The sequence below is a fragment of the Neovison vison genome, chromosome 10 (genome assembly GCF_020171115.1).
Source record: "Neovison vison isolate M4711 chromosome 10, ASM_NN_V1, whole genome shotgun sequence".
In the NCBI taxonomy this organism is placed as follows: Eukaryota; Metazoa; Chordata; class Mammalia; order Carnivora; family Mustelidae; genus Neogale; species Neogale vison.
The window spans coordinates 40,808,161-40,822,077 of record NC_058100.1 but is presented as its reverse complement, the minus strand read 5'-3'; the positions used below and the strand labels follow the sequence as shown (position 1 = coordinate 40,822,077).

General features: G+C 45.4%; 1 protein-coding gene across 2 annotated transcripts; it reads left to right on the top strand.

The window, feature by feature from the left end:
• Nucleotides 1-3,551: 3,551 nt before the first annotated feature.
• HNRNPU (heterogeneous nuclear ribonucleoprotein U) lies at nucleotides 3,552-13,917 on the top strand. Of its 2 annotated transcripts, none has more exons than XM_044267064.1 (14): nucleotides 3,552-4,417; nucleotides 5,348-5,459; nucleotides 5,544-5,617; nucleotides 7,638-7,777; nucleotides 8,354-8,453; nucleotides 8,881-8,993; nucleotides 9,516-9,779; nucleotides 10,009-10,128; nucleotides 10,550-10,678; nucleotides 10,768-10,936; nucleotides 11,197-11,451; nucleotides 11,757-11,941; nucleotides 12,319-12,390; nucleotides 12,802-13,917. In XM_044267064.1, the coding sequence occupies exons 1-14, from the start codon at nucleotides 3,784-3,786 to the stop codon at nucleotides 12,853-12,855; spliced, it is 2,421 nt and encodes an 806-aa protein (XP_044122999.1). In that variant the 5' UTR covers nucleotides 3,552-3,783; the 3' UTR covers nucleotides 12,856-13,917. The 2 variants fall into 2 exon arrangements, with proteins under 2 accessions (XP_044122999.1, XP_044122998.1); XM_044267063.1 differs by having other exon boundaries at nucleotides 3,552-4,474.

Genomic DNA, 13,917 nt, shown 5'->3' with positions numbered 1-13,917 from the left:
AGGCAGCTCTGTATAGAGAATAATGAATACGATATAAGATAATCTTAGCTAATTACTGTTTCCTGGCAGATGTCATACAACTGGCTTCGTAAGTGTGTCTGTGAGGCTTGGTTTGGTGTTGTTTTTGCATGTGTGAATGTCAGTGGGTGGGTAAGTGTGTCTACAGACCTTCACCAGGGGAGCTCTGCGGACAGCGGCTCAGGAATGGATGAGGGTGGCTGTTCCCCATGTAGCTGTACTAGTTAGTGGTTATCTCCAAAATGCAAGCTGCCGGAGGCCTGAGTCTATGTCAGTCATGTCTGTTTTCCCTGCACATGGTATATAGTACTGGTACATAGCAGGTGTTCAGTAAATATTTAAGTAGATAAATGGATATGTTGGGCATTGACTCTCTCCGCTCTCTGATCTCACTTCCCGTCCTTTCCCTCTGTTTTCTATATTTGCTGTTCTTTCCCTCCACCTCTGCTAGATGCTTGCTGTTACCTTATTTCTTTGGCTTTCCTGACACCCCTCCATCCCCATTTACAGCTAAATTCTCACCCCCACATGAACATCCCCTGTTGTTCTCCTGACATGCATTTCCTCGTAGGACCTGTTACCACCTTGATTTTATTTACTGCCTAACTCTCCCTGAGAGACTGAAGGCAGAGTTACACAGTTCACCGCCGTATTCCTAGTAGACCTGCCTGCTTTGGAGAATGTGCTCAAACATATTTTCTGAGTGAACTGTGTGTCTACTACTGTGTGTCTAACTACAGGCTAACTAACCTTCGCACCAACCTGAAACTGTCAGCTGTATATTCTGAGCACCCTAAGTGTGCCATCCATCGAAAACCCACACATCATCGGCTAATCCCTTTTTGCAATTGAGACTTCCTTTGTCCCCTCTTCCACTCTGTATTCTTCGTAGTCTCTAAGATTTCAAAAAGGGGGAATCTCAGGACTCTTCTAGGTCCCTCAGTGATTTAGGGGAAGTGATTCGTACTTTTACTGGCCTCTGCAGAGCAGGACAAGCGTGACATTAGAAGTACAAGTGGCTATTTGGACTTGCAAGTGGTAAAATATTGAATGGTAAATTTCATCTTTTGTAAAAAGGACAAACAGTAACATGAGGGCTCTGGTCATTTGTAAAAGCTGTTTTTCTTTCAAATGTCCTCTAAGAAGGCCCCATGTAGTGAAGGAGTGCTGGGGTGGGCAGGCCCTCAGCCTCCCAGACTGTAAAATGGGCAGCCTGAAGACCATCTCTCAGCTCCATCGAGCTCTGAAAGTCGACGAAGCTCTTGGAGATAAAGCCACGGAACTTTTCATGTCCATCTAGTCTTATTTTTCTTGCTTGTTACCACTGACTTAACATGCCAAGAACGATGGTCATAGATGGATATTTAGACATATAAACTTTCATAGTTTATTTCCGATCAAATGAAAATGTTTTTTAATAACACTAATATTTAAAATAGTGAACCTATCTAAGGACACTTACAACCTTAAAGGGCCATCATGTTAACTACATGTAACTTTGATTCATGAAGGAGCTGATGATCCGGTTTGTGAACATGTAACCCCCCCTTCCCATTCTTCCCAAAGAATTTATAACTCCAGTCTGTGAGTTGTTTATAAGCTCCAAGGACATTGTAACCAAAGGCTAAGTGAGTTTTTGGCAGTACTTGGAAGTTCCTATTTTGGGTGCCTTCCACCTCCACTAACTTAAAGTGAGAATTACCAGTACTGTACATAGTCCAATAACTTCAACTCTAATCATTTCACAAATGTTAATATTTCATCTTTTATTTATTTATTTATTTTAAAATTTTATTTATGTATTTTACAGACAGAGATCACAAGTAGGCAGAGAAGCAGGCAGAGAGAGGGGAGAAGCAGGCTCCCTGCTGAGTGGAAAGCTGGATGTGGGGCTCAATCCCAGGACCCTGGGATCATGACCCCAGCCGAAGGCAAAGGCTTTAACCCACTGAGCCACCCCGGTGCCCCTATTTCATCTTTAAAAAAAAAAAAGATTTTATTTATTTATTTGAGAGAGAGAGAGCAAGTATGAGAAGGGGGAGGGTCAGAGGGAGAAGCAGACTCCCTGCTTAGCAGGGAGCCCAATGCTGGACTCTATCCTGGGACTCCAGGATGCTGACCAGAGCTGGAGGCAGTCACTTAACCAACTGAGCTACCCAGGCGCCCCTAATATTTCATTTTTATAATGACTGCGTGGTAAAATACATTCTTCTTAAAAAGCTATGGAGAAGAAACTTTAAAACCAAAATCTATTAATCTGTTAAATCACACTGGCCTATGACAGTGTTCATATTGTTCCAAATTAACATTGGGGCAGCATTACTGTACCAGCTATAAAGCAGCAATCGGTGGGTAGAACTGACCTTAGTTGGAGATACTGGACCACTAGCTAGTCACTGTGCAGATTTTCTGGGGTTTAAGATGATCCCCTCTATCACAAATCTAAATTCTGTCACCCCTGTGCAAAAAACCTCAAGAACACGCCTTTTATTTAGTAAAGAGAAAACTTAAACTTCTGAAATACACCAAAATAACAGATTTCTTTCCGAGATCGATCGTTGCCTTTTTTTTTTTTTTTTTTTAAACAAAATCCCGGCCCTTTATTTGTCATGAGCTTTTACTAGTTTCAGCATTATTTACTCAGGAGTATTTCTACGGGATTAGGAGCAGAAACAGAATGTATGATCTGACTGGGTCTCAATGCTGGTGTGGATGGCCAGGTCCTAAGTTGGACGGAATTAATCCTGCAGAGGTCTGTCTCTCTGGGTAGGTAGGGAAAACTCAGAAATGCCATTCTGAGGCTGCTTTAACTTCTTGGGCTCTCAGCAGCATGAGAGCAGCGGCCCGAGGAGGCCCATCCAGCAAGCCTTTGCAGCAGGGAGTAGAGAGGATCACGCTCCCCAATCCAGCCCTGCATCAGGGGTGGGGGAAGAGACAAAAGAGATGCTCTGCCCTCGCCCTTCCCGAACTTAAAAAATCCAGGGCGCGAGGCAGGACTTGGGAAAATTAAACCAAATATGAAGCCAAAGGAACCCCCCCCACACACCCGCGTACAGTAACTGCCAATTTGCGCTGCACAAATCAACACGGAAGTAAGATTCCAAAGAGTTTTTAAGCAAATAGCCGGAGAGAGAGATAAGAAGGCAAATCTAAGATGGAAGAAAAGGTGGAGGGCTCGCGTGGAACATGCCGAGGCGAGGCCTGCGCGCCTCGGGGGTGAACCCGGCCTCCGGGCTGGAGAGGCAAAGAGCCAGCCGAGGGCTGCCCAGACTACTAGGGAAGCCAACAGAGGCTGCGGTGCATCGGTTTAACTGAAAGGCGGTTTCCTTCTCCATTTGCTCGGTCCCAATTGGAAACGCACTGCGCGGCCTGCGCCGCGCTCTCGGCGGGTTCGGCGTGGGGGCGGGGAGGGAAGTACGGTAATGGGCGGGGCGGGGCGCGGGCGCGCTCCGGCTTTCCTCCTGCGCAGCGCTCCCGTCAGCGCAGGGGGCGGGGCGGCTATATTACGTGCGCGGCGCCGCCCCTGCGAGAGGACGTTGCGTGCTCGCTCGCGCCAGGCGAGTCTCCGCGTCTCCCTCGCGAACTCGGTGAAAGGAATTGGCGCCGTTCGACACCAGGCGGGTCCGCTCTGCAGCACGAACCCACCTCCAGCCGCAGCCGCAGCCGCCGCCCGGGCCGAGGAGCAGCCGCAGCAGCCGCCACCAGTGGCCGAGCGAGCGGAGCCGAGTTTGAGCCAGCGCCTAGCGGTGAATCGGGGCCCTCACCATGAGTTCCTCGCCTGTTAATGTAAAAAAGCTGAAGGTCTCGGAGCTGAAAGAGGAGCTCAAGAAGCGGCGCCTTTCCGATAAGGGCCTCAAGGCCGAGCTCATGGAGCGACTCCAGGCCGCGCTGGACGACGAGGAGGCCGGGGGCCGCCCCGCCATGGAGCCCGGGAACGGCAGCCTAGACCTGGGCGGGGATTCCGCCGGGCGCTCGGGAGCAGGCCTCGAGCAGGAGGCCGCGGCCGGCGGCGACGAGGAGGAGGAGGAGGAGGAAGAGGAGGAGGAAGGGATCGCCGCCCTGGATGGCGACCAGATGGAGCTAGGGGAGGAGAACGGGGCCGCGGGGGCGGCCGACGCGGGCCCGATGGAGGAGGAGGAGGCCGCCTCGGAGGACGAGAACGGCGACGATCAGGGCTTCCAGGAAGGGGAGGATGAGCTCGGCGACGAGGAGGAAGGCGCGGGCGACGAGAACGGGCACGGGGAGCAGCAGCCTCAACCGCCGGCGACGCCGCAGCAACAGCCCCCACAGCAGCGCGGGGCCGCCAAGGAGGCCGCGGGGAAGAGCAGCGGCCCCACCTCGCTATTCGCGGTGACGGTGGCGCCGCCCGGGGCGAGGCAGGGCCAGCAGCAGGCGGGAGGTAAGAAGAAGGCGGAAGGCGGCGGAGGCGGCGGTCGCCCCGGGGCTCCGGCGGCGGGTGAGTGCTGCGTTGTACGTTGCGCGCGGCGGGAGGCCCGCGCGGGGTGGGGACCGTGCCCCAGGCCTGCCGGAGCCCCGCCGGGGGGAGGGAGCCCCGGGCGGGGGCCGCCGCGGGGGAGGCGGGGGGGGGGAGGGGGCGCGGGGAATCCCGCCCGGCCTCGAGGCCTGCCAGGCCTCGGGCTCGGCGTGTGCGGCGGCGGCGTCTCCATTATGTGGCTGGAGAGCCGGCGGGGGGGGGGGGAAGCTGCAGCTGCCGCTGGAGGGGGAGGAGCCGCGGGCGGCGGGCGGGAGCCCCGTCGGCCCGCGGTGGCGCCGCCGCGCTGCGTGCGCGCGGTGCGGGCACATGTCTCGGGGGGAGGGGAGAGGCCCGAGGGCCCGGGGCGGGCGCGCTTTGGCGGTGCTGGGCCGCGGTATTGTGCAAGGAGCGCAGGGGCTCGGCGTGACGTCACTTCCGGCGGGAGGGGCCGGGCGGGGAGAGCGGGGCGGAAGATCAGTACAATGCGGCCGCGGGGAACGCGGGCCCGGGTGGGGGAGGGGCGGGGAGGGCGCGCGGGCCGGCCGGCCCCTCCCCCCCTTCCTGAACTCTCTTCGGGATACACGTGGGCTCGGGGCCTGGGCCGCGCTAGTCTCCAGGAGCTTTCTCGAACCTTCGAGTAGGCTGGCAAAATTAGGAATGTCTTTGGACTGCGTCACTAACTGCAGGCCGGTTCCAAGCTGATTGTTCTTTGAATTCGCGTTGGATTCGTCGATTGTAAACGCTTACAAAAAGGAACGAGAGTTGGGCTTTTTGCGTCCGCAGGCGGGAGGGGCATCCCCCCCCGCCGTGGTGCCGCGGCTTGGCCCCTTATGGTAGGGGTGTTGTGTGTTATAGGAGACGGCAAAACAGAGCAGAAAGGCGGAGATAAAAAAAGAGGGGTGAAAAGACCTCGAGAAGATCATGGCCGTGGATATTTTGAGTACATTGAAGAGAACAAGTATAGCAGGTAGAGAATGCCGATCTAGTTTGACCCGCCCCCGTTCTTTCTTGGGTAGGAAAAGCTGAATCAGGAGACAATTCTGTCTTTCAGAGCCAAATCTCCTCAGCCACCTGTTGAAGAAGAAGATGAGCACTTCGATGACACAGTGGTTTGTCTTGATACTTGTAAGTGAAGCTGTTCCTTCCCTTTCCTCCCTAGTTACTAAATGTGGCGATTTTGGGTCCAAAATGTCGGAGTACTTGACGCAGGGCGCTGAACTTAAATGCAGAAAACTTAGCGTAAACCTAAAAGCAGGAAGATGATGATGGGTTGTATTCAGATTCTGGAAGCTTAAATACTCAGTACAGCATCAGTTGTGTCGTATTGATAATTTTACAGGCTTCAGCAATTTGGTGGTATATTTTATATGACTAGAAAGTTCGTTTGTAGGAATGTAAAATTAATGTCAGTTTTTGGTTTAGTTAATTAATGGAAACCTGTAAGACTACCTGTAACTTGTCGTTAGAGGCTCCTACAATAAAGTAATTTCATTTTTTTGGTAGAATTAAGTGAGCTATTTGGGCTAGTTAAGTATGTATTAATGACTTTTCCCATTAGCACACAAGTATATTCCCTATTCTAAAAGATTGTAATATTACTTTTTCAATAACTGCTCTTTTGTTCTCAATTCCAGTTCAGTAGCTGCTGCTTTAACATAAGTTGATTTCTTCCAAAGACCTGGGGCAGCAGCAGTGGGCTATCACTGGGCTACTAGCTTTCTTCAGCAGCGAATGGTATCAATGGCAGCGCTGTAAACACTGCTACTTTACCCAGTTGGGTTGCAATTGAGTATGAGGAAGTATTGCAAACCTCTAAATGGGCCTTGGCTGTCAGAAGTGTGATTTTGAATAAAAACATTTTGTTGGTTTAGTATTTGATCAGAATTCACAGTTTTTCAGTTTGATAACTAGAACAAAGCGTAGAAATAATCGCTGGAGGAGTAGGTGGTAAGGTGTGAACCTGTCCCATAGATCGAGGGAGTTAAAATTTAGATTCCTATGTTTTCAAATACAAATTACCTTTAATCAGATTTGTGGGGCTGTAAATGTTAACTTTTAATATATTAAATATGCTTTACAGGTAGTTGAACTAAGGGAGTCTTTAAAGGAAGAAAACTGCACATGGAAAAACAGTTGATCTGAGTTTTATTTTACGTAGTTCGGTTGCTTAAGTACAAACTAAATTGGAATTGGCAAGGTAGTGAAGCGGTGATTCCAGAAGTTAACACTATTCCAAGTAGATGGGCTTTTAGCTGATTACCTAGGAACATTATCTCATTTATGGCTATCTATATTGGGTTCAAACACAATTGTTTAATTGAAAATTCTGCCAGTGATCAGGAATTTGAGAGCAAAGCTGATTTAAGGAGAATTCCAAACTATAGACCTAATTTCCTTTCATCAGTAAAAACTTAAAACAACTTTTTAATTTGAGGTGGGCACTCCCAAGAAGGTGCATGCTAATGAGCCACTGACCCAAAGGTAGCTAGGTTAAAGACCTTTCTTGGGGATTTGGGTAATCCGGGGAGTGGATAATCCCCCATTGTTACTGACCAACCAGCAAGCCTGAGGAAAAGGGACGTAGTAACAGTGTTAAGACAACCAGGTTTGCACTTGGCTAGGTTGAGGCTGCTGCCTTCACAAGTTTGAGAATTTAGGATCTAGAGCCCCTGTAAAATTACAAAGTGCAGAATCAACAGCTCATACTCCTGCATTTTAAAGTATGTGGTCATGGACTCCCTTCAGTTTTGTTGTGGCACTGGTAAATTCTACCTGGTTCTGGCATGCTTCACTTTGATTTCCTGCTATCCTCTACTGCTTGCCTCTATATCAAGGTAAAGAGCAGAGCAGGTATGTATCCCATGTCACATTGTCTTGATTATTTTATATACTTAAAATACACGTTAAACCTTGGTGTTTCTGGTTTCGTAGGCAGTTTGCAATTTAGTTGATAAAATTTGGTGAACGTGAGTCGGTGGGAGTGGGGCTGAAGGTGAGGAGGAGAACAGCAGCATGATTGGTAGAAACTGTGTCCATGCAGCTTTAGGAGATTATGCCAGAACGCGATAACCAGGTTTTGTCTATGTAGCAGATGTGTTTACGTTGGATGTCAAAAGAAATAATATGGTATTTGATATAATTGCAGATAATTGTGATCTACATTTTAAAATCTCAAGAGACCGCCTCAGTGCTTCTTCCCTCACTATGGAGAGTTTTGCTTTTCTTTGGGCTGGAGGAAGGGCATCTTACGGTGTGTCAAAAGGCAAAGTCTGTTTTGAGATGAAGGTAAATGCAGTTTTGTGGGTGGGGGGGGTTGTTTGTTTTTTTAAAGAGTCTGTGAGTTTCCATTTGCCTGAGAGTTAGGTGTCAGTGGAACTTTGAAGTTTCTGTGGATTAGAAGAGGGACTTGAAAAAACCTGTTATAACAGTTAATCAGATCTGTTACATCAGAAATTTGTGTTGTAGAGTCAGCCTGTTTTTATTTAGGGAGCTCCTTATCAGGCACTTGAAAGGCCTACGAAGGGTTTAAAAATAATTTGGTTAGGCTTCAAGTTTTGTTCTAGAGCCAAACATGTTGAATGTATATTGTAATAGATGTTGAGTCGAGTATCTGTAATTTCTAAACATAAACTGTTCTTTTAAATGTGAAGTCAACCAGGGACTTGACTTGAACCTTTATAGTTTCAAGTTTTAAGTTCTATCAATTTTTAAAGTTCTTGTAAATGTAGGGCAGAGATGGTGGGGTAGAATGGGTGTCTTTTTGTATTAGTAGCCAGAGAAGAATTACCTATTGCCCAGATGAAACAAGCTAGGGTTTCAGGGGTTTATCTTCCTTATAATGATTTATGATTTGATTTTCAGGTTACAGAGAAGATCCCAGTAAGGCATTTATATACAAAAGATATTGACATACACGAAGTTCGGATTGGCTGGTCACTAACCACAAGTGGAATGTTGCTTGGTAAAGTTTCCATTTGAGTAGTATGTGCTCATGCGTGTTTAGGAGTCTGATTTCAGTAGTTAGACGCCAAGGCATTCTAAATCTTCTGCCTGTTTTTAATCTGTTTTGTAGTATTTTAGGTGTTAACAGTACCACTAGTTTATAGTGTAGGTATCAGCTGACCTTCAGGTTGTTTCTGTTTTTTTGTTTTTTAATGATTACTTGTTTTATGATCAGTGGGTTAAAAATCACTATCGCATGGTATGCAGTTTTTCACATAGTTAAATAACCCATCCAGCTTATTAATTCTCTACATCTAAAGTGTAAGTGGAAGAATGTTGGTTATAGACCCATTTTTCTTGATTCCTTCCATCTTGAATGTTAAAATATGTGGGTCACTGGACTGTTTTGAACAATCATTTTCATGAAAGTTAATTTATTTCCTTAGGTGAAGAAGAATTTTCTTATGGGTATTCTCTTAAAGGAATAAAAACATGCAACTGTGAGACTGAAGATTATGGAGAGAAATTTGATGAAAATGATGTGATTACATGTTTTGCTGTAAGTCAGCTAAATTTCTGTGTTTAATTGAGAAGTTCTTTAGCTAGGAATTCTTTGAAAAGTATATCAGCATTAGCCTTCACTACTATTCTGACTCTGAGCTACTTAACATGAAGGTGACCTGGAAATCTCTTCCATTTGCTAAGGCAGCATTGTTTCTGCTTCTAGATACATGTTTTTCATTGTTTATAACTTTAAGGAAAAGATTTTATTTATTCATTTGACAGAGATCACAAGTAGGCAGAGAGAGAAGGGGAAGCAGGCTCCCCGCTGAGCAGAGAGCCTGATGTGGGGCTTGGGGGTCTATCCCAGGACCCTGAGACCATGACCTGAGCCAAAGGCAGAGTCTTAACCCACTGAGCACCCTGGTGCCCCACATCGTTTATAACTGTTAAAAAGCTCCTAACATTCAGCCTAAATATATTTTCCATAGGATAAGCTTCATTCTTCAGATTTTGAAGAATTTTTTAGAAAAAGTTTTTAAAGCAGATTAAAACCATCAATTTTTTCCTGATTTAACAGAACTTTGAAAGTGATGAAGTAGAACTCTCCTATGCAAAGAATGGGCAAGATCTTGGCGTTGCCTTCAAAATCAGTAAGGAAATTCTTGCCGGAAGGCCACTTTTTCCGCATGTTCTCTGCCACAACTGTGCAGTTGAATTTAATTTTGGTCAGAAGGAAAAGCCATATTTGCCGATACCGGAAGATTATACTTTTATCCAGAATGTCCCCTTGGAGGATCGAGTTAGAGGACCAAAGGGACCTGAAGAGAAGAAAGATTGTGAGGTAAGTTGGATTTTTTTTTTTTTCCCCTTCTTAAGCATTTGAAGATTATTTTTGTTTGGCAAAAATGACATTTGGAAGATCTGAATGATTGCAGTTTCATTCTGTCATGCCAGGTGCCATCAGCCAGTGATTGTCATCTAAACTGGGTTCTTGTGCATTTAAAAAATACGTATAAGGGATTCTTAGATGACTGTAGTGATAAGTGAAATGCCATTTCTTTTTGCTGTAGGTTGTTATGATGATTGGCTTGCCAGGAGCTGGGAAAACCACCTGGGTTACTAAACATGCAGCAGAAAACCCTGGTAAATACAACATTCTTGGAACAAACACCATAATGGATAAAATGATGGTAAGTAAAAATATTTAGGGTGTCCTCTCAGCATTTTAAAAAGACCGGAAGGTATTCTAACTTTTTTGTCTGATGTTTTTATGCATTTTGTTAGTGTTTAGAGGTAAGAGTTCGTCAGAGTTAAGATTGATTGAAGTAGAAGACATAAGTTACCTTTATGTTTAAGGTAAAGTGCTTCCCGGTGGCTAGGTTTTACTGGTTTTTTTCCTTATGAAATTTCTTGAACTGGCAACATTTAGTAGCTAAAAAAATAGTGAACAGCAGAGGATCTTGTTACATGGTAAAGTGAGCCTTTTCATAATGACGAGGAAAGGCAGTATTTAAATTAGCAAATGTCTGGTTTCCACATAGATCTGAGCTGATACTAGAAAAAATAAGCTTCATTCACAAGTTCAAAGGAACTTTTTAACTTTTAAAACAGGTGGCCGGGTTTAAGAAGCAGATGGCGGATACAGGAAAACTGAACACGCTGTTGCAGAGAGCTCCCCAGTGTCTTGGAAAGTTTATTGAGATTGCTGCCCGTAAGAAGCGGAATTTTATTCTGGATCAGGTAAGCAGTAGTTTTGAGGTTGAAAAAAGGAGTGGATTGTTGGGTTTGGTGTGGAGCTAACATCTGGCTTTATAAACTTTGCTTTCAAGACAAATGTGTCTGCTGCTGCCCAGAGGAGAAAAATGTGCCTGTTCGCAGGCTTCCAACGAAAAGCTGTTGTAGTTTGCCCGAAAGATGAAGACTATAAGCAGAGAACACAGAAGAAAGCAGAAGTCGAGGGAAAAGACCTACCAGAACACGCAGTCCTCAAAATGAAAGGTATGGAATTTGAGTCTGTTACCGTGTTAATCTTGTGTGATTTGTTTTTAAATTGAGTGAAGTCTCCTGTCAGCAATACTGTTTGACGAGTCACATATTCGTTCCATGTAAATGAAGGTTTGGTTTATTTCTGTTTCTAGGAAAACACGTTCATAAACCAGGAGTAGAACACATGGTGTCGTTTCAGAGAACAAAAGCCACTTGAGTTTGGGCTTCAGGGTTGTGGAGGTTTTAAGCTAATCTGACCTTATTCCTTGTAGGAAACTTTACGCTGCCCGAGGTGGCTGAGTGCTTTGATGAAATAACCTATGTTGAACTGCAGAAGGAGGAAGCCCAGAAACTTCTGGAGCAGTATAAGGAAGAAAGCAAAAAGGCTCTTCCGCCAGAAAAGAAACAAAACACTGGCTCGAAGAAGAGCAATAAAAATAAGAGTGGCAAGAACCAGTTCAACAGAGGCGGTGGCCACAGAGGCCGTGGCGGCTTCAACATGCGTGGTGGCAATTTCCGAGGAGGAGGCAAGTTCGCTGGGAGCGCGGGCCTTGTTTGCTTCGCAGCTGAACAAGTGATGAGAATCTCGAAGTTGGGGGGGGGTGGTTTAGTGGAGTTTGACCTCGGACGTTGAATTCGGTTGATCCTGCTGCCCTAGGAACTGGTTAAAAATCGTGTGACTTGATAAACAGGTAGATTACGTGAGTGGTTAAATTAATGGCCTGCAAAATTAACTTCTACGATAAAGGACTGGTCTCGAGGTTCCTGTAGTTAGTTCTGTGTGTAAAAGAGGCAGAACATGCTGTTAAACGAAGCATCTCTTCGTTTGTAGCTCCTGGGAACCGCGGTGGCTACAACAGGAGGGGCAACATGCCGCAGAGAGGCGGCGGCGGCGGCGGCAGTGGCGGAATTGGCTATCCGTACCCGCGTGGCCCTGTGTTTCCCAGCCGAGGCGGTTATTCCAACAGAGGGAACTACAACAGAGGTGGCATGCCCAACAGAGGGAACTACAACCAGGTAATGATTTCAAGCTCTCCAGGCACTGATGGGCTGCAGGATCTAGTCTGGAAGGCTGTAGGTTTGCATCACAAGCCTCACTAAGAGTCGGAAGCAGCGCAGCCTGTGTGTCTGTCTGCAGTGGTGTTTAGACTAGTGAAGGAAGCTGAGGCTCACTGAATTTGATTTTCAGGTGAACTAGATTTGAGTCAGGTTGATGCCTTAGCTGAATAAATTCTACACCCGAGAACAGCAGCAGAGGGTTCCTGGCGCTTCCTCATTGCCAGCAGCCGATCCTTTCTGTGCTGTTGCCTCCCCCAGGTACAGAACTAACAGGCTGTGCTCGGAGTTCTTAAAGATGTCTTTTTCTCTCACCCCCCCCCCCCGCCCCCCTGCAGAACTTCAGAGGACGAGGAAACAATCGTGGCTACAAAAATCAATCTCAGGGCTACAACCAGTGGCAGCAGGGTGTAAGTAATCTCTTACGTGCTATGGACATTAATTGCACTTTAAGTTCATAAAGAGTCAGTCTTGAAAAACTTGTCCAGGGATTGGAGTGTTACAGGGCAAGGTGTGAATATAGGTGGAGTTCGCTGTAATTTAATGTTATAATAAAATATTCTTTAATACAGACGGTTCTTTTTATTGCTAGCTTTAATGGTATAAACTAACCAAGTCATGATGTGTTTCCTTTTGTAACGTGTTTATTGATAATAATGGGATATTAATACTAACTAAATCTGGTTTGGTAGAAGTCAGAGGTATATGACAGGTGTAAATTTGTTTCCAGCAGTTACTCTGAATTAGATTGTCATTTCCTAAAAGCAGTTTGAGTGGCTTATTGATGTTTTTTTCTTTAAAAAAAAAATTTTCTCTTACAGCAATTCTGGGGTCAGAAGCCATGGAGTCAGCATTATCACCAAGGATATTATTGAATACCCAAATAAAACGAACTGATACATATTTCTCCAAAACCTTCACAAGAAGTCGACTGTTTTCTTTAGTAGGCTAACTTTTTAAACATTCCACAAGAGGAAGTGCCTGCGGGTTCCTTTTTTAGAAGCTTTGTGGGTTGATTTTTTTTCTTTTCTTTTTTGTACATTTTTAATTGCAGTTTTAAAGTGAATCGTAAGAGAACCTCAGCATTGTGCACGATAAGAGAATGTGTCAGTATTTCAGGGTTCTACATTTTATCTGTAAAATGTGACTTTTTTTTTTATCACAACAAAAGTAAAATGTTGCTTTGTACCTGGTGTCTTTTATTAAGAATTTACTCCCCCCATTTCTCACAGAGATAACAGTCGGGAGTCATTGTCACAATATAATAGAAATGTTAGCAACCAGATTCATGTAAGGACTAAGGCGTCCTCATGAATTGCATAAGACTCTGTACTGCTCATAGTACACTCCATCCTCTCTCTAGTTCGCTGAGTAGTGGAGGGGGAAAGCTTCAATAGTAGTTTCCGACAATAACTGGGAAGGCTTTTTTTCTTCTTTTAAATAACAATGGAATTGGCATAATTGGGAATGAAGATAAAAATTGGAACCAAGATAGAGAAGATGGAGTGTATGTAGAAGGGCTGTTAAAAATGTAAAACTTGGTTGCATTCTTTGTGGAGGCTCAAACTTGTGAAGGTTCAATACCATACTTTTTCCATTTGTTCTGCATTTTGATTCTGAAAAGAAAGCTGGCTTTGCCCATTTCTTATTAAAAAAACTTGTTGTAAATCCAGTTGTCTAATGGGATCTATATGAAGTTAGCTATGTCTGTATGCCCTTCTCCCACAAAATACTGTATAACTAGTGTGCTTGTAGTAGTTACTCCACCATCTTTGTAAGCTAATGACATTGTGAGTCACCCATTTATATCTTAATTTTTAATCATGTCAGTTCTTGAATGGGTATCTCCTTAGCCTGCTGATTTCTTTTTCTTTCTAAAGAAAGTGGGTGGAGAAATTAATTTAGACGTTTGTTTGCAATAAAAAGAATTCATTTTA

Bases quoted from the DNA above. Each gene is read 5' to 3' on its own strand.
- HNRNPU (XM_044267063.1), top strand. From the start codon at position 3,784: ATGAGTTCCTCGCCTGTTAATGTAAAAAAGCTGAAGGTCTCGGAGCTG. The intron at 4,475-5,347 runs GTGAGTGCTGCG...TGTGTGTTATAG, and splicing joins CCCCGGGGCTCCGGCGGCGG to GAGACGGCAAAACAGAGCAG. The intron at 10,129-10,549 runs GTAAGTAAAAAT...CTTTTAAAACAG, and splicing joins CCATAATGGATAAAATGATG to GTGGCCGGGTTTAAGAAGCA.